Source organism: Lemur catta, chromosome 7 (genome assembly GCF_020740605.2).
Source record: "Lemur catta isolate mLemCat1 chromosome 7, mLemCat1.pri, whole genome shotgun sequence".
Taxonomy (NCBI): domain Eukaryota; kingdom Metazoa; phylum Chordata; class Mammalia; order Primates; family Lemuridae; genus Lemur; species Lemur catta.
In genome coordinates, this window is record NC_059134.1 from 101,282,765 (window position 1) to 101,296,525 (window position 13,761).

The 13,761-nt window shown below is 58.6% G+C and overlaps 1 protein-coding gene across 9 annotated transcripts in view; it reads left to right on the forward strand.

Annotated features, from left to right (window-relative positions):
- The window catches only part of NRXN2 (neurexin 2), a 109,865-nt gene that overhangs the window by 65,547 nt on the left and 30,557 nt on the right, over positions 1-13,761 (forward strand). For all 9 annotated transcript variants that reach the window (XM_045556156.1, XM_045556159.1, XM_045556160.1 and 6 more), the window contains 3 exons: positions 295-485; positions 1,949-2,122; positions 2,490-2,609. In XM_045556156.1, the coding sequence (XP_045412112.1) occupies positions 295-485; positions 1,949-2,122; positions 2,490-2,609 (485 nt within the window). The remainder of the gene's footprint in view (positions 1-294; positions 486-1,948; positions 2,123-2,489; positions 2,610-13,761) is intronic.

The following is a 13,761-nucleotide window of genomic DNA, read 5'->3' on the forward strand; positions in this document are numbered from 1 at the left end:
AGTCCCTGCCTCCAGAGGACCCTGTTGTCCCATGAGCCTCCCCCATCCTCTCTTCTGAGCCTGTGTCACAGGAGCCAACTCCTCAATGGCCCTCCCTCCCCACATTTTCCCCATGACAGGATCTCACACCATAGCCCTCTTGCCATTGGTTTTGGTCCCTCTCCAATGGGGTCTCCCTCTCAACCCCCTCTTCCCTTGGCCTCTAGGACTCCTGCCAGCCATAGCTGCTCCTCACCCCACCTTCCCAGCATCACCCCCACCCTGACCCAGTGTCTCCTCCCTACTGTGGGGCAGGTACATCCACTACGTGTTTGACCTGGGGAATGGCCCGTCCTTGATGAAGGGGAACTCAGACAAACCAGTCAATGACAACCAGTGGCACAACGTGGTGGTGTCCAGGGACCCAGGCAACGTGCACACGCTCAAGATTGACTCCCGCACTGTCACGCAGCACTCCAATGGCGCCCGAAACCTCGATCTCAAAGGTGGGGCTGGGGCCTCTGGAGAAGGCCTGGCCCTAGCCCAGACACCCCCTCCCCCCGGCAGGATTGACCCCTCCCAGCTGCTGCGTCCCTCTCCCTCCGCCCCTAGCTTCCACTTCTCTTTCCCTTCTCTGCTCTGCCCACCTGACATTGTCCTGTCAAAGTTCTGCTCAGCGCGCCTGCGAGTTTTCTTCTCAACACAGAAAGCCTGGTTGCAGGGGTGCTTGGTGGCCTCCTAGAGCTAGGAGTAGGTAGCCCAGGCCTTCCAAGGACCTCTTGGACCTCTGAGGTTGAGAATCCTGCCTCGATGGAGGGCTGCAGTGAGGAGGGAGCTCAGCACCGCCCTGGGCAGATGATGAGAGGCAAAGGGAATCCCTGAAGCAACTGTCCTGGGCACCGGGCTGGGTCAGCTCTGAGACTTTTTGGATCCAGGCTTCCCTGGTGTGTTCAGGATGACACAGGGTCCCATGTTCCCCAGGGCCTCTTCAGTAGCCATTGAAGCGGCCATTGCCTGCCCCCAGAGTGACTGACTGAGAGCAGGGAAGAGGAGGGTGAGCTAAGAGTTCTGCAGTCTCTCCAGGGTTCTCCACTGGGGGCAACGTGAGCTATTCCCTGCACATGCCCAAGGCAGCCCTCAGCCCCATAGGGACCCCTGGGTGTCAGTGTGGTTCAAACTGTTAGAGCTTGGGAAGGGTCCTCAGAGACCCCTGAATTCCACGCCCTGTCCCAGTCAGATCTGAATCTGTTGGATCTTGCGGCATAGTGCTGCAAATTCTTCTTGCTTCCAGAAGGGGGCGATGTGTCACAGAGAATCCGAAGTGGCAGCGAACCCAGGGGTTATCTTGGCTGGTCTTGTGTTGCACTGAGCCAGTGGGCAGCAGATTGACCGGTGTCTTAACTGAAGCTCTGTTCTGGGCTGGCCAAGGCTTCCAGGGAATTTGGCTCCATGGAGGTGGCGGGTGTCAGGTGTCCCCAGGACAACTTCTTCCCAGAGTCCCCAGAACAAGCCCTAGTTGTTGGGGGAAGGGAGCTGGGCTTAGAACTCCCTAGGAGAGAACTCAGAGATGGGAGAGGCTTGAAGGAGTTCTGAGAATGGGAGACTTCAGGAGGGAGGGAGTGGAGGTGGAGGGGATGGGGCTGTGCATCTATGAAAGGCCCTGATTACAGGCCGGAACTGGAATCAAATGTGTGGGAGAGAGCACGGAGCAGGTTCCTCCAGCTGTCCCCCCACCCCCACTCCCCCAAGCATCTGGGCTTCTCTGGGCGGGGAGCAGACAGATGGCAAAGTGAAGAAAAAAGAAGGAAGAGGTGGGGGGTGGGGATCTGCAGGTCGCTGGATCTCTGCAAGGGACCTGGAGTCTGGAATGAGAGCTTGAGAAGGCTGGGAAGATCTGACAGCCAGATGCCAGTGCCCTGGGAGGGGAATGAGGGCCTGGATGCCTCAGTTGACTCCACTCCCTTTGCAGGGGAGTTGTACATTGGCGGTCTGAGCAAGAATATGTTCAGCAACCTGCCCAAGCTGGTGGCCTCCCGGGATGGCTTTCAGGGCTGCCTGGCCTCCGTGGACCTCAATGGGCGCCTCCCAGACCTCATTGCTGACGCCCTGCACCGCATCGGGCAGGTGGAGAGGGGCTGTGACGGTAAGTGGAGGGTGGAGGAGTTAGGTGTGACCCTGCTGGCTGCAAGGCCAGCTGCAGAGGCAGAGAGGGGCAGGTAGCCTCTGCTTGGCAAAGTGGGCTTCCTTCTCAGGCCTCGTGGGAGCCTGTGCCACAGTTCTGGGGCAGGAGTACAGGCAGGTGAAGGGTCACTTGCCCTCCCTCTTACCTCCCACCCTGCAGTCCTGGAGTTCCTCCCATTCCCACCCCCATCCCCCTTATCAGTACTTGGCCCTTTCAGCCCGGCAGAGCTCAGAGTAGGACTTCTCCACCTGGCCCTGAAGCTTCCGCACCTCCTGGGAGGGAGAGGGCTTGGCTGAGCTGGGGCTGTTCCCTCTCCTGCCCCTTTCAGGCCCCAGCACCACCTGCACCGAAGAGTCCTGTGCCAACCAGGGCGTCTGCTTGCAGCAGTGGGATGGCTTCACCTGTGACTGCACCATGACTTCCTATGGAGGCCCTGTCTGCAACGACCGTGAGTGCTTGGAAGGGTTGGGGGGTCAGGGGAGATCTGGGCCCATTCCCAGCCATAGAGACTGCCAGGGAGGAAAGAGGGTCTCTGGGAGCCCAAGAACCATGCTGCTTGCTTCCTTCTCACCCCTTGTCTTGAGAGGCCAAGGGGAGCTGCTGGCTGCTGTCCCTTTTCGGAGTCTCCTGGGGCTGTGCAGGATTGCTGCTGCCTGCATCTCTGGGCCAGTCCATTGATAGATGGCCTTTCCTCCTCACTGAGCTGGCGGGACTCTGCTCCCTTCACCCACAGCCAAAAGTGTCAGCTCTGTGGGTGAACTTGTTGCTGTCCTGTGTGATTTTGGTGATGGCTTTACATGTTGTACCTGTACCTCACACAGACACACTATTGTACAGGGAGGGGGGCAGTTATCAGCCTGCACCCCCTTTGCTCTGGTGCCCTCAGAGTGTGCAGTGGGAGCCCATTATTTCCCACCAGGAGCAGGCCCACACCCCAGAGGACAGGCTTGGGAAGTTCCCAGGAGGCCAGGCTGTTGGACAGCTGGTTTCCTTGGACATGGGCGCTGCTGTTCCCTCATTCTCCCCCAAGAATCCTAGCTGCAGGTTGTCCCTTTGAGCCACAAGGACACTTGGTGGTGTCCTTGACTGGTTATTCTCCCTGGCTGGGCATCTGCTTGCTAACTTGGGTATTGTTTTAGGCCCCTCCCAGAGAGGGCAGCTTCAGCAGCAGTTTCCAGTCCCTAGTGGCTGGTGGCTGGCAGCTGGTCAGAGCCTGGCAGAGGGAGGGCAGCGGGGGCAGGAACAGGGTGGGGGGAGGAAACCTTCTATTTTGTGGGGTGATTTGGAGTTTCCCTCCAATGATCGAGTACTGAGCAGAATGCAGTCTCCTCAGACATCGCTCAAATTATCTTCCCTGGGGTAGCCTTGCTGCAAGACCAAGCAAAAAAGTCAGTTGCCTGGGAAAAGACACACACACACACACACACACACACACACACACACACACACGCACGCGCGCGCGCACGGAGTGGGTATGGAGCTTCTCCATTGTACAAACACGGACTGAGGCCTGGAGAGGACAGTAGGTTTCTGGAGGGTAGTGAGCAGCAGATCTAGGGTGAGAACCCAGGCCAGTGCCTTTGCCTCCATACCACACTGCCGGACCTTCATCACCCGGGTGAGTCTTGAATTCCTTATAGGAGAAGACTATTAGTTCCAGGGATTGGGGCTCTTAGTTTTTCCTTTGTCTTTGAAAAAATGTCCAGCGCATCTCCTTCAGCACTTTCCTGGCACAGTCAGCCCCGTGTACCACCACATTCTACTCTGTCCCCCAGGGTTTTCCTCATCTCACCTGCTGCTCTCTGTGCCTTCCAAAGCTTCCCAGACAATGGCCAGCTCAGGGGCCCTCCAGCCCTGGCTGCCATGGTGTAAAGTTGGGGCTGAGGTTGGGCCTATTCCCAGCCCGGTAATTCAGCTTTGCACAGATCTGGAGATGATGGTAACTTTGGAACTTATTAATAGTAGTAACACTCCCCACTGATAGTTTAGTGTTTGCAGCTTATAAAGCCCTTATAATTTGATCCTCAGAGAAGGGAGTGGGATGGAGACTTCCTCCCTGGTTAACTGATGAGGAAACCCGGGTCTCGGGAAGAGGCAGGACTTGCCCCAAGTCATGGGGGTGGGAGGGAGAGCTCAGCTAGGACCTAGGTGCTCCCGACTCTGTTGTTCAGCTCTGGGTTGTGGTGGTGCCCTTGGTGTGCATTTCTTGCCAGGGTGGAGGGAATCAGCATCCGGAAGTGCTGCTGCCTACCTCACTGCTTTGCTCCCACCCAGTGGAGCCTTTCAGGAAGGGGGCATAGAAATGGATGTGGGGGGTGGGGTGGGGACGGGCTAGAGGGACACGCCACCTTTTGGCAAGAGTGGGAAGAGCACCTCCTCTGGGTTCCAGGCTGGTGGGAGGCAAGGATCGTTGGGGTCTTGGGAACTGTCACCATCCCCAAGCACTGGTCTTCGTGCCTGGCAGCATAGCCTGAGCAAAGCTGTGGAGCTAAGATAAGGTGGGTGCAACCTGGGAGCCTGCAAGGGGCTCAGCGTGCTGTTCCTCCGAGTGGCGCTGAGCCTGGTGACCCTCTGAGATCTCCACCCTTGAAAGGCAGGGCAAGAATCTGGGGAGCAGGGCTCTGCCAGGGCTTTTCAAATCACACCCCTCCACTCCTGGGGCTGCTCCTCCTTTGAACTTGCCTCTGCTTGAAATTTTGTGCTCTTTCTGTGGCTGGTCTTCTTGGGGCCTTGGTGATGGACAAGGCCATGCAGGAGCCCAGCAGAAGAGAAGGAGGGGGGTGGGATCGGCCACGGTGGAAGGAGCAGGACCTGCCCTCTAAAGTTTGGGGTGGGGTGTGGAGCTGTCTGATTTGGAAGGGCCCAGGGCGAGGCGAGGTCAGACCTTCCGTTTCCCGCTTATGCCTCAGTTTCTCCGTCTGTGAGATAGGGACTTCCCGTGGGGGTGAAGGGATTTTTGTGTTTCTTCAAGGCTCAGGAGCCTCTGCTCTGGGAATACAGGAGAAAAAAAATCAGAGGGACAGAACCCATCTCTGCAATGAGAGGCAAGTGGAGAGAGAAAGAAAAAGAGAATATGAAATGAGAAAGGGGATAAAAGGAGAGACACTTCCTGACATGCAGCCGAAGCCCAGGGCTGAGGCTTGAGACCGAGGTGCTCCCTTCCGGCCACTCGCCCACTGGCCTACTAGAGGCTCTCGCCCTCCCTGGGGGTCAGCTCCTCACCGTCTCTGCCTCCCTGTCTCTGTTTGTCTCTGCAGCCTCTATTGATCTCTTGCACACCTCCATCTCTCCCTTCTTTCCTACCCTCTATGCCTCCCCGTCCCTCCCCAGCCTTACCCCCTCCACCTCTCTCCAGTTCCCACTCACTGGTATTGATTGGCCTCTAGGCGGTTTCCCTTCCTCTCCTCTCGCCACCGGCTCCTCCCTCCTTCCCTCTGGGACCATAAATTTTCTGCCTTCCCAGAGCTGTGTCAGTCTATATTCCAGATCCAGGGGCACAAGGATGGGACAGAGAGGGCAGGAGGACACAGCCTCCGAGAGCCCCAGCCCTGCTCCTCGGCCTGCAGTCTCTCTTCCTTCATGGGGCCATGCACCGCTCCAAGCCTCCTCTTGGGTGCCTCTGAGGACCTGGCCCTGGCATCTAGCGGGGGTGGAGGGCTGGGAGCAGCACTGAGGGAGCTGTCCTGGGTCCTGACCATATCCTGGAGCTGGGGGCAGCACACAGGGCTCATGGTGACAGTGTTTGCTCCCAAATGGAGTTCAGAATCAATAAGCAGGAGCCAGCTCTCTCCTGCCTCTCTCACCCTCCTCTCTCCCAGCCCTCCCCTTTCTCACATAACCCCCCCTTCTTGCCTCTTCTTTGCCCGCCCTCCTCCTCACCTGCAGGTGGGCTTTGCTCCGCTTCTTTTCCTCTGTCCTCTGCTCCCCACACCCTGCCCCTGGCCCCAGCAGGCTGACGTGGGCCTCAGACCATGGCCTCCAGATGAAGGGAATGGAGTCTCCCCACACTTAACCTCTGGGGCCATGACAAGTGCTTCCTAGAGGCCTCCAAAAGTTTGGGGGCACAGATCCCAGTTGATGGGGTACCCTGAAGGAGAATTGTTTTCCTCAGCTGGACATAAGTGGTCCAGGAATGGTTTTGTCCTAAGTAGAACACTCAGTGGACAGGTGTCCTCGAGACCCCTCATGGAGGGAGAGGTTGAGGCTGGGGCAGTGGGAGTGGAGAGTAAGGATTGGAGGTGTCGGGGAACGGATTGTGCAGAGGGGTTGGGGAGCACCCTTTGTGGGGAGGTGGTGAGGAGAATGTATGTGTGTGTGGCCTGTCTTATTCTGAAATACCTTTGGGGCTCTGGGTGCATTGTTTGTATGCTATGGATGGCCCTATTTCAGAGGTGAGCTTCAGGGGAGGGGCAGGGGTGTTTATGTGTATGTTGGCCATTCATTGCCTGGATCAAACATGTATGTGTGCGCACATATGCGTCTGTGAGCATGCTACACACTCGGCTCAGAGTGATTCCGTGTGCCAGTGTCTGTGAGCACATGCATGCATATATGTGTCTGAGCCTGTGTGCGTGTGCCTGCCTGCACACTGGTGCCTGTATGGGCACGTGGGTGTCTCCATACCCAAGCCGGTCCACATCCCAGCGTGCACGTGTATTCCGAGGGGTGCGTGCAGAGGTGGCGGCCGCATCTCTGCGCTGGACCTGCGAGCGCTATTGGGGTGCGTCCAGGTGGGAGGGGGGAGGGGAGGAGGAGGAAGAGAGCGGCCTCTCTTGCTAACCTCAGTCCCGTTCAATTATTCAGCAGGGCCCCTTCTCGGGGAGGGGGGTGCGGGAGGAGAGCGCGCGCCCGGGCGCGGGGGAGGGGCGGGGCGCACGCAGAGGAGAGGCGAGCGCCGAGCGGGCTAGCCAGGTGCCGCGCGGTGGAGCTGCCCAGCGCCGCCCGCCGATCGGGAGCCGCTTCGGTCCCTCCGCCCTGCCCCCTCCTCCTCCCGCGCTCCCCTTCCCCTCCCCTCTCCACTCTCCTCCCTCCCTCCCTCTCCCTTCCACCTCTCAGCCTCTGCAGCAACACTCCGCTGCCTCCATCTCTCCGCCGGAATCTCTCAGGCTCGCGCCTTTCCTCCGCTCAGCCCCGCTCCCCTCCTCTCCCCTCCTCTCCCCTCCTCTCCTCTCCCTTCATTCCCCCTCACCCGGATTTGCTTCCCTTCCCCCTTCTCCCGCCCCCCCTCCCCCGGCCGCTCCCTCCTTTCCCCGGCCTCCGTCGGGCGGCAGCGGCAGCAGCGGCGCGGCCGGCCCTAGTCGCCGTCGGTCTCCCGCTTTCCGGGAGCCGGGCCTCGGTCTCTCTTCTCTTCTCCAGCCGCACCGCCCCGCGCCCCGGCTGGTTTTTCCGCAGGATTTCCCCGCTCTCCCTTCCCTGCTTGGCCCCTGCTTTCCCCTCCCTCCCCACCCGGCACCATGCCCCCTCCCCCGGGCGCTCCCCCGGGTTTCTGACGGCCCTCTGCGCCGCTCCGACCCCGCCGGGATGCGGAGAGACCCCTAGCTCCTCGCGATGGACCCAGGCGTCCTGGACCTTGGCATTGCCGCTCCGCGGACCCCCGATTCCCCGGCGGGATCCAGTTGATTTCGTTGGCTCCGGACCGAGGCTTGGGCTCTGGTTTTCCTTCTCTTCACCCCTACCCCCCTCCCGGAGTTCGGAGCTGGAGGGGGGCTTCGCGGGGCTACGCAGCCCCGCGTCCCCGCCCCCGGCCATGGGGCTGTGAGGCGGCCGCCCCCGGGCCGAAATGCCCCCCGGGGGGAGCGGGCTGGGGGGGTGCCCGCACCGCCCCCCCGCCCTGGCTGGGCCCCTGCCGCCGCCACCGCCACCGCCACCTCTGCCGCCGCTGTTGCCGCTGCTGCTGCTGCTGCTGCTGGGGGTGGCCGAGGGGGCCCGAGTCTCCTCCAGCCTCAGCACCACCCACCACGTCCACCACTTCCACAGCAAGCACGGCACCGTGCCCATCGCCATCAACCGCATGCCCTTCCTCACCCGCGGCGGGCACGGTAAGTGGCACTGCCGATGCCGGCTGGCCCCCCTCCCCCCGGGCCTCCCGTGTGCTAGTCCCAGGCCCCCGCGGGCCCCACCCCAGCTGTGCGCGGCGAGCCGGCCCTTTGCTCTGCAGCCGGGAGCCCCCTCACCTCCCATAGCCAGCTCCCATCAGCTTGGCCCCACCCTCGCCTCCATCACTCTACTCCCGCCATCACCCTCATCTCCGTCTTCATCACTTTGCTTCTTTCTGTCCTCACCATCACCTCCTCATCCCCCTGTCTGGTTTGTAATCACCTTCCTATCTGTCCCCCCATTGCCTCCCTCTCTGTCCTTTCAGCCTCTCGGTACAGCTCTGCCTTCCATCTCTCTTCCGCATCACCTCCTCCATCTCTGCCCCTTGTCATTTCTCCGTTTGTCTTACCTCCACCCCTGCCTCACCCTCACCTTCCCACTGCTGGTCTGTGGTCCTCCCCTCCCTCTCACCTCCGTCTCATCTGTCATTTCTGCCTCTTTCACCTCTTCATACATGTCTCTATTTCTCTCCTGTCCCAACAGCAACCTGCCCTTCTTTTCCCATTACAGGTCTTCCACCTCCTTGCAGATGATCTTACTCCATTGTCCCACCATTCTCCCATCCTTGTCCTCTGATGTCCCATTTCGCCCCTGCATACTGCTTCCTCTCTGCCCGGCCTGCACCTCTGACCCGCAGCATCTCTCACCTCTGCTGCCCTAGCACTTCTAATTTCTGTTCCCAGGCTCCCCTTCACCTCCTGTGTCAGTCCTCTGTCACTGTCCACTGACTGTCACCTCTCATCTCAGTCCTTCATAACCGTCCGGCTCAAAACTGACTTCACCTTCCTTCTCACACCCCATCCCCTTCCCTGTCTGACTTCTGTCTCTTCTCATTTCTACCCTTCATCACCCCCATCTCAGGCCCCTCATCACTTCATATCTTAGATGCTTAAGATTCCCTGGATGCCATCTCTTCCCACCTGCACCTGCCCCCATCATTTCCCACGTTTGCACTTGTCCCCTTCCACCTCTGTGGCCCCATTACCTCCCACGTCTGCCCTATCACTTCCCACCTCAGTCCCTGCTTCACATGCCATCTCTGAGCTTCCGTCACCTCCCATCCCAGAGACCCCATCACCTCCCATTTTAGTCTAGTCATCACTTTCCTTCTCTGTACTCCACATGGCCTCCCGTCTCTGTGTCTTGTCATGACCTCCCATAGGTACCCCATGGCTCCCATGTGGTTCCCCTCATCACCTCCCATACCTGTCCTCCTGTCACTCCCCTCTCTGTGCCCCCCATCCTCACCTTCCATCTCTGTCACCTCCCACTGGGGTACTCTGACACCTCCAAGCTCCCATCACCTCTCATCACTGCCTCCGTCAGTTCTCTCTTGTACCTATGTGTCCTACATTTCTGTACCCCCATCCCTTCCCTTCCCTGTACCTTTCTCACCTCCTGTTTCTGTCACCTCTCAGTTTACTTCACTTTTGTCCTCCATCATTCTCCTCCCCTGTATTTTCATCCTTTCCCATCTGTGCTCTCTATGCCTCCACTTACATCATTGTTCTACATGCGTCCATCCTTGCTTCCCAATCTTTGGGCCACCATATCACCTCCAATCTTTTTGCTTCTTTTCTGGTCTTCTTCCCTTTTCTCCTACTTCATCTTATCTTTGTTTTCATGCCTTTATTTTCTCCTCATCCAATTTCCCCCGGAGCAGCCTGTTCAGACTCTCTCCCTTATGCCTTTCCTTATGCTCATCCCCAGCATAGTTTCCCTCCTCTCTTCTCTGAGAAGCGGAGATCCTCTCAGCCTTTCTCTCCAGTTTCTTCCTCTTCTTCCATGTCGCACCCCACACTTTGCTCCTGATCTTAGCTCTCTCCCCTCCCCAGGAACTCTGGCTCTCTCTACCTTCCTCCCCCTTTCATTGTCCCCTTCTGCCTCCCTAGAGGCCCAGTGTTGCTCCCAAAGGTACTCAGATAGGCCATGGTCTTTCTGGGCAATGAGGCATGAAGGGGCGAGATGGGAAAAGGGAATCAGGCACTTGGGGGCAGCATCATTGGGTGGAGAGGAGAGAAGGTGAAAGAGGAAGGCAAAGGAGAGAGGAGCTGGCCCAGGGACACTAAGCAGGTTGGGAAGAGGGCTTGGAGCTGGAGTGCCTGAGGAAGGTTCCGCAAAGAAGCAAGAGTTAGGCAGAGGGAAGGCAAAGGGATAGAAGAGCAAGGGGAGGGAACCTATGGAATGCTGGCCTTGGGACTGCCTTAGAGATGGCCACCCCCTTGCTGTGCAGAGGAGGAAGAGGGCTGGTGACTGCCAAGTGCCTTACGGAAGTAGAGGAGGAGCTGGCAGGGAGGCCATTCCAGGAGAGTGATGGAAGGGGGTGGCTGGTGTGGAGGGGCCTGTAAAGGGTGGGGCAGCTGAGAGGAAGAAGAGGGCCCAAGGAAAGATGGAAAGGTAGGGATGAGGCCACCTGTCCTGGCTGAACCCCACCTCTGCTCGCCTTAACCGTGGAGGTGGTGAAAGGACAAGTTCCTATGGGGCCGCAAGCTTGGCTAGAGGAACAGGCCAGATCTGGAGGCTTTTCTAGGCCAGACTTCCTCTGCCCCAGTGTCTCCCTAGCATCCCCAGTGTGAGGGAGCCCCTCTTCCTTCTGCACCTGTTTCCACACTTCCTTTCTCTTGGGGTCTCCATCTGTTTCTGCCTTCCCTCCCCCTTTCTCCTCTCACACATGACCCATTTACCCTTCCGTTCCCCAGCCCCTCCTGTTACATAATGTCCCTACCTGCCAGACACCCGTGGACACTCCTGCCCCTGATGTCTGTCTGGGGTGTGGAGGACTGGCATACCTGGGTCCTAAAAATGGGCTGAGGGGGTGACACTCCTGGTCCTTGACCCCCAATTCTGGCTTCAGAGTCCTTGAGGGCCCTCCCCACCCCCGATCTTCATTTCTGGTACCCTCTGGAGCCAGGAATGGAGTGGTCAATCCCAGCTCGATTCTGTGCCAGTGTCTTCCAGGGGTTCTGGGTTTATCACCCCGTGCATAAAGGGGGCTAGCATTTATTTTAATTCTGAATATGGGTGTGTTAACTTGGATTTCTGACAAGATGGTTTTTGGCCAAGCAGGGGGTTAAGAATTGAAGAGCTATATTCTGGGATTCTAGATCTAGAGAGCTGAATTCAGGGATCTGGCCCTGTAGAGATCTTTCCCTTTGGGTTGTGAAGGTCCATATACAAAGAGCTGGCATGGGCTGTGAGCCCTGGGACCAAGGCTTTTCTGGATTGTGCCAGAGGTTCTATCCTGTCACAATTCTAGATCTTCCAGAAGGCTTTTGTCATGTCTTCTGATGCTGCAGGGATACAGGCAGACAGAGGGTGTGCACGTGTAGTTTTACCCACAGGGGCATCACTGCATGGGTGGGTTTTTACATGGGATGATTATGTTGTTTGGTCTGGGTTAGCTAACCATTATTAATGGTTGGTTGCTTTTTTTCTAGAATGCAAGTGTAGTGTGGGGCTCTATGGAAGATTCTTGATCATTTAGAGTGTTTCACTGGATTTCAGTGCATTTCTGGGTCTAGGAGGCATTGAGGAGATGATGTTGGGTGTGGGCAGAAGGTGGCAACTCTGGTCCTGTGGCATCTGGTGTCTGGCCAGAGGCTCTCTTGCCTTGGGCTTCAGGTGTGTAGTATTCCCTGAAATGTATGCACAATTCAGCTCACTAGCAGCTTCCTAGGGCGGTTAGAAACAACTGGTCTGGAGCCCCCTTGGGCAACATTTTGGGCTTGGCTTAGGCCCCTCTTATCTCTGAACCCTTTCTGGAGCCTGTCAGAGATTCTAGATGCAGTGCTCTATCCTGGGCTCCATGTCTCCTAGAAGGCCGGTCATGCTTTCCTTGGGGGAGTCCGTGGGCAGGGCAGAGGACAGCTTGCCTGAGAGCGGTGGGAGGTGTCTCCAGAGTGCGCTGTGGAGGGACCTGGCGGAGGCTCCGCCTCCCGGCCCTGGTGTCTTCCCCAGCCTCAGCCCTGTGCGCCCTCGGGTGGCAGCCGTGGTGCTGGGGAGAGAAATGTCTCCCCAGGGTAATTACTGCTGCCCCAGACCAATAAACCATTCATCCTTCACCTCTTCTGCTCAAGAAGTGTCTCTTCGCCCGCCTATTCCGCCCCCCTCCCCCAGTGTGATAAACGCCCATAGGCTTTAACGGGCCGGCCCAGCGTAGTAAACTGGCTGCAGAGTGAGCACAGCTGGCTGATATACATGGGGGGAGGCCTAGGCTGGCCTGGGCTGGGAGGGCTCGAGGGTGGGGAGGCCTGGGGCGGTTGTGTGCGCTCTGTCCTGCTCTGAGACAGCCCCTGCCCTTGGGCCACCTGCGATGGCTCGTCTTTGTGTGCTCACCGCCATGATTCCCAGCTGCTTCGTCTCCTGTCAGGGTCTGCCTCTCCACGTTGGGTCTTTGTGTGCAGCTGGGTGCATCACCGCCTGTGTGTGGGTGTGGGGTCTGGCTGTGCGTCACTGGGGACGTGTCTGCTGCGAGCCTGGGTGGTGGGCACCGCCTCTGATCACCCCTGCCTCACTGCCCAGCGGGCATCAGGCCTGCTTGTGCCTCGGCCCTCTCTGGCACAGACAGGGCTCTGTCCCTGGTGATGTGCTGTCTGGGATTGTGGGTGGGAAAGTGAGGAGAAAGGAATTCTTTCCCCCTAGATCTGGGGGACTTGGGGGCAGCCTCCAGGTAGATGGGGTTTTCTTCCTTGGACTGACGGACCAAGAAACCCAATAAAATCCTCCTCTGACTGGGAGGCCCTCAAGCCCGGGGTGAAGAGGCTGCCGTCTCTGGTCAGGGAAGCATGGGTCCAGGTATGTGAGGGAGGTCAGTGTCCCGGCTCCCCTGGCCCTCCCCACCTCCCAATTCAGACGTGCAGTTTGTAAGCCGGAGGGGGGGAAGGAGGACCCTGGGTATTATGGTTGCCATGGAAACAGCTGATCTGGAGTGCTGCAGTGTTGGGAGTGGAGAGACTATTGCCGGCTGAGACCTACTGGGTTCCCCGCCTCTAGGCCCTGCCCTTTCCAGGCAGGTGACCACACAGGGTGGGGGTGGGGCTCTCTGTGTATCCTGCCCCCAGCCACCCTCAACTTGGGGCCCAACCTGAAGGTTCAAGGCTCACCACTGTGCTTCTAGAACCCCTAGGTAGAAAGGACACTTGGGGCTGGAGGGGGCAGAGACAAGCTCCCTTTGTCTGCTAGGGGTGGTTCCCCAGCCACAGGCTGGGGCGAGATGTCACTTATTAGTAGACAAGTAGGTGGCTCTTTCCCCCTGCCCTGTCCCCCAGGGGCCATCTCTGACTCTCAGGCCCTGTCAGGGGAAGTGCAGAGCGTTGATGGTGAGTGGTGCTCTGGGGAACACACGGGGACTCATGGCTCTGCTTCCTGGAGCCCCAGCCCCCTGCTGGCCTCATTGCCTCTCTGGGACTCAGGCAACAGCCTTCCCTTCTCTCCGCAGCTCCTCCCTGTGCCTGTAGACAGTGCCTCTCTCCAAGGCATTCAGGAGTCCCCCTCTCCTGTGGGGG